Source organism: Colletotrichum scovillei, assembly GCF_011075155.1.
Source record: "Colletotrichum scovillei strain TJNH1 chromosome Unknown Contig00010, whole genome shotgun sequence".
Lineage (NCBI taxonomy): Eukaryota > Fungi > Ascomycota > Sordariomycetes > Glomerellales > Glomerellaceae > Colletotrichum > Colletotrichum scovillei.
Genome location: NW_023336268.1, coordinates 2820254 through 2826142, shown reverse-complemented (window position 1 = coordinate 2826142; position 5889 = coordinate 2820254). Strand labels below are relative to the sequence as shown.

Sequence of the window (5889 nt, the reverse complement as noted above, 5' to 3'; positions counted from 1 at the left end):
ATAGAGACTCTAGATCATTAACCTACTAGTTAGCCTAGCAGTAGAGAGAGGATCCTATCTACCTATTTACACGGTTAATATCCCGAGACCGTTTCTAACTGCTACTCTAGCGACTACAGTCGCCAGAGGAGCCGGTGGTCAGGTTTTCATCATCAGCAAGCATGTGGTATTTAAATGCCCCACGAACTTCAACAATCCCGCATCCGACCAAGCAGATGAAATCGTAGAAAGCGCCGGGAGAATTGCGAATGAAAAGTTGACGCATACACTGCTGATGGAGCACCCACACACTAATATTGTCCGATGCATCCTTTGCATCCCCGAAGGCTTTTTCATGGAGCGGGTGGACACAACACTACAAGCCCGCATCGACCACCAATCAGTACGGAATGCACCGAGCACTTATGCCAAGGCACGCTGGATCACGCAAATCGCAAGCGCCCTATCATGGCTTGAAGAGCTCGGTCGTGTTCATGGCGACCTACGGCCATCCAATATTCTCCTCACAGCAGACGATAATGTCCGTCTTGCCGACTTCGACGCGTCTGTCGAGATTGGCGAACAGCTTCTTGTTGCAAGTGAGCCATTTTGCAAGCTCGACAAATATTTCAAACTTCCCAACGCCGGACCGATCAGCGAGCAATTTGCCTTCGCGTCATGCGTTTATACGATTCGTTTTGGCCGCATTCCGTTGAGCGAGCTTGATGCCCCTGACAGGGTTCGAAGTTTTATCAATCACAAGTATCCTTCAACGGACGAAGACAAAGAGTTTGGGTGTGTGGTTTTGAGTTGCTGGAATGGAGAGTACGAATCTATCAGTGCTTTATATAACGAGATTAAAAGCCGTTGTGAGGCTGAGCCTGTGTCTAACATCCTTGCGGACTCGACTCCTGACATGTTTAGTCTTCTCACTGAGTGTGAGCAATTTTTGGCGAACGAAGAACAGAAGAAACAAAACTACTCTATTGTACTATAGACTATAGTGCAACGAATCTGGTGTCAGTTGCATCTGTCCGACTCAGCGCCTCCGTACGTGCAACCGGGTTGACAAAAACTATACCCAAACCAAGAAAAGTGAGGCCATCACCACTATCTCACTAGTCAAGTCGGCACTGCTATACTGAGTTGATTTGAGATTTGACCATTCCATCAATCTTGACCAATATAACGGGGGTTTGAGTGTGGCAGCTTGTTGAACTGAGCCTCAATGAACCACCCTAGAACATGTCAGAGCTGAAGCCCAGATACTTACAGCCTCTCATAGACTGAATCCGAAATGTTTAGGTTGCATTTGAAAATCGTAGACTGGGAAAACAAATACATCACTAAGCATGTGATTCGAGACGGCCAACCTCCAGGCACTGACTTGATCTTCCATTGTCCAAAACTAAGGTATACATAGCTTGCAGAAATCCTAGACTCTCCTCCCCGGGGATCTCCTCGTCTTCTTTACGGACTCCACGCCCGTGAACCAGGTGTCCGGAGTCGTCTTTCGTTGCGCTCACGGCTGATCCCCGTCGCTAGAGACTGGGGTGGAGTCCACGTCTGACTGCGAGAGATGATTTACCAAGCTCCTGGGAAAGACCAGTTTCGGGAAGCGATAGGACATCTGAAACCAAATGTAACGGCAATTGATCAAAAGCCGAGCAAATTCTCTCAAAGTGTATGAGTATCTAGATATTACATACGTTTTAGGTAAAGAGGCAAGCAGTCTATTCTTCTTTACCATCTATTACGGTGAAGTCAAACGTGCGAATCAGATAGCGGGAGAACTTAGTGCGTTTCCCGTCTATTTCCGGTTAGTAGTCGTAAATGCGTATGGCACGATGATCGTGGTACATATAGAAAGAGAGAATCGTGCGATTAACTTCCTCCTTCACGCTTCACAGTCCGAAGCAGCTCGACGATGGCTTGCACGGCAAGTGTCCTACTGTGCGCGTTCTGACGATCCGGGAACTAAGAGCTATGGTGCCGCACTTGATTTTGCTTGTGAGGAATGGGAAGCGCAACTCGACTCCGCCAAGTCAACATCCAGAACATATAGCTACAAGAAGAACACGCAGCGAGCAGCTCCAAACATATCCACATACCAGCAAACGGCCTTACAAAGAACTTACCACGAGCAAAGTTCTAGCATTTCTGAGCACTTCTCAACCTCCAGGATATACGGAACGCATCGTCAAGCACAGACAGGGGCAATATATCGCGGGCAGAAACCTCTTTCCAATTTGTACGTTGCCCTCTAGCCAGAGAGCATGAATAGGGGACACTTCGTGTGGCAAGCGTGCCGGGACGCCCTCCAGTCTAAAGTACATCGTAGATTGCTTCGTACTTAGTTGCTGAAAGCGTTACGCCCGCAGGGATAAGACATATAGCCCAACAATCTTCGCGTTCGCGATGGGGGCTTAGTTAGCCTCCTACAGCTACAACATGCAAAATGACGACGATAGCATCGGCCAAGTATTGTAACTGACACGGAGGTCCGAAGCCAGAGGGCGCAATTTAGCTTACTGGGCAGTAGCCTATAGGTTATTAGTTGACGGTACTAATCTCTTCATTAAATAAGTGTTGCGACGTCGCGGTGCACGAGTGCTACTGAGTTTCCCCGCTAAGATTTCGTTGCTAGTTGACAATTTCATTTACTACTAGCTTACTATCTAAAACTTTTAGAAGTTTTAATAAAAAAAAGAAGCGTTATTTAACAACGGCCTAGACTAGGATATAATATATATTTAATTTAGTTACCGGCAGGTACGCGAAGCGATTAGGTTATTAATATAGTTTATTCTAATAGCTCTTAGAGTTGGTTAAGGCCGAGAAGGTAAACGATGCTATTAATAATAAGAAACCCTTAATTTAAAACCTTCGTGTAATATAGCTAGCTAAACTTTGCCGGAAATATATAAGTAAAAGGCTTATATAGCTTATTTTAAGAAGTATAGAGGTATATATTATATACCTCGCAAGTTTTTATATACGTTTAGTAAAAATAGTAGATAGAGTTATATATACTTAGAAAGTATTATAGGAACTATAACTAATATACTAAAGCGTCGAATTTATTAAGCTTATTCTACTCTTAAGGTTTTAAAATATTAGGTAGAGAAGCTTAAGATATTATATTACGTAGCGTTTATTAACTCCTTATACCCCAAGTAACCTCGCTATAATAATCCTAGTTTTATTCTTATTTTAAAGGGGATATATATTTTAAAAATAAACTTAAGTATCGCTTTATTATCGGGACCCAGTAATTTCTTTAAAACGTACGGATAGTATAGGGCTACCTATACCGAATTCGCTAGTAATTCTTATCTTATTAAATATAGGTTCAATAAGTTAAGCTTAGTAACTAAGCTTCCTATTTTTATAGGATTAAGATTTTTTAGAGCTTTATAATAGTTATAAACGGAGGTCGTATATTAATTACTTTTTATATTAATTTTAATAAGCTTTATAAAGGCTATAAGAGGATAAACGTACCGACCTATTTCTTATATAAGCCTTAATGTTAATTTACTTCTAGCTTTATAACTTAAATTTAGTAAAGAAGTATATTATTTTATTTCGTATAGTAATTATAGGATATATTTCTTTTATATGTAATAGAGTAGAGTAAGTAGTTAAGAAATAAGTTTTATACTTAGTACGTAAAGTAGGAAATTTAAAACCCTCTTACTTATTCTAATACAGCTATAAGCTATAAAGAGGTAATAAGGAATATTCTTATAAAAGAATATAGTAAGTAAATATTTATATAGAAATAAGAATATATAAATATAATAAGGCGTATATAAAAGAGGTTTAAATAATAAAAAGAGTAATATAATTAAATTACTATATAAGTTACTTACTTTTTAAAAGGTCTAAATAAGTAAAAAATACCTATATATAGATATAAAAACCTCCTATTAAAATATTTTATTACTTATTAATTATAATATAATTAATAAGTATATATATATATATATAATCGTAGTACGTAATACTACTTGAGTAAATTCTAGCGTGTTTTAATACCTTCTAGTACTTTCCATAGCTTATTTAAGTAATATTGATTACGTAATTAATATATATATTAATTTATAATAAATATAGATTAATATAATATATTATATACTTATGTAATATAAGGAATAAAGTAAATAATGAAGTAAATAAATTTACCTTTTTAATACGCCCTCTTTTACTTTATAAACTATATTAAAATAGTTAACGAAGTACCCTAGAATAGATTTTTAGTACCCTAGAGTGAAATTTTAGTACCCTAGAGCTGGTACCCTAGGACAGTTTCTTAATACCCTAGAGCTAGTACCCTAGAGTAATATTTTAGTACCCTAGAGTATACTCTCTAAAGATTTTATATATATTTATAAAGAGTATATACCTATATTAGGGGTATAATATAGGTTAAATAGGGTTATTAGAGTCGTTTAAGCTTATTAACTTAACGAATTCCCTATATTTAACCCGTAATAGGGGCTTAGTTAGCCTATCGATAAGTATTATAATAAAAAAGAAATATTTAACTTTAATATTCCCTTTTTCTACTTCTTATTAAATATAATAATAATATAGGGTAGTATGCTTAGTCCTTTAGTAATATTCTAAATTATAAATAAAAAATAATGCTTTATTTGTAATAGTATAGCTAAGTACTATAGCTAAGAAAGATATAAAAAGTAGGTATAATATAGTATATAAACTTAAGCTTAGTATTTTTATAAGGCTATTATAAGAATTTAGCCTTTTACCTTAGCAAGGCTTTACTAAAGATCTATTAAGAGCCTAGCTATAGCCTCGTAACTAAGTCGGGCCTAGCTAAGTAGCTATATATTAGCCCCCTTATAATTACCCCCTCTCCCCGGGCTTTAGCCCTTAAAATAAATAATCCTTTTTATAACCCGTTACTAACTAGTAGCCCTACTTTATTAATAAGTATAATATTATAAACTTAATACTTATTAATAACGCTTCATGTACCCTTTTATTATAAATAATCCCTCTTATTTATATTAAAATAATAGTTTTATATACTATTTTAAGTAATTCTAGCAGTATAATTTTTATTATATAGTACTAACTTTTATATACCCCTTTTATTATTAGTTTATTATTATAATTACTTTATTATTACTTAGTAGCGGTATTTAGTAATTAACCGCTATTACGTAAAAGTTATTAATAACTACTTAAAATTATATATTCTCTTAAATAACGCTATTATTTTAATATCCTTATTTTTTATTTTTAAATCTATTTTTACTACGTAAATACTAATACTAAATATTTTTTTTTACTACTTTTATATTTTTAACTTTATCCTTATTTTTATGTTTTTATTTCTTTTTTTTCTTTATAACCTTCTTAGCTATTATTTATTAATTTTTATTATAATTATAATTCTTTATATTATAGCTCTAATTAACTATAAGTACTCCTTAAAAAGAGCTTTATTAGTTTTTAAAAGGTACTCTATATAGGATATATTACCTAAACTTATTATAATATTACTAAGTTCGTTTATTATATTAACAAGTATATTAATATTTATATTAATTATATAGTTTTAAAAAAATATATTATCCTATAATAGTTTACTAAAATATTAATTACTAACTTCGTATTTATAAATTCTTATTAAACTCTATAGAGCTACCTAAACCTACTAAAACGTATTTATTAACTTCTACTAAGTAAATATTTATAGTAAATACTTACTGTATACTCGTAGTATTATTTTAAATACCCTTAATAAAGCTAACGCAGCTTAATATATAATAAATAAACTTATTATTAACCCTATATATACTAAGAGCTTAAAGAGTACTTTAAATTAGATCTAAGTATAAGAGCTTATTATAATTCGTAAGTATTTTTATTTTTAAG

General features: G+C 34.1%; 1 protein-coding gene across 1 annotated transcript; it reads left to right on the top strand.

Moving 5' to 3' along the window:
- Positions 1 to 274: 274 nt before the first annotated feature.
- On the top strand, positions 275 to 976 carry HER10_EVM0010654 (protein kinase domain-containing protein; the record flags this gene model as incomplete). Its single annotated transcript, XM_035480107.1, has 1 exon — positions 275 to 976. One exon carries the CDS (start codon positions 275 to 277, stop codon positions 974 to 976), a length of 702 nt encoding a protein of 233 aa, XP_035328454.1.
- Between the last annotated feature and the right edge of the window lie 4913 nt (positions 977 to 5889).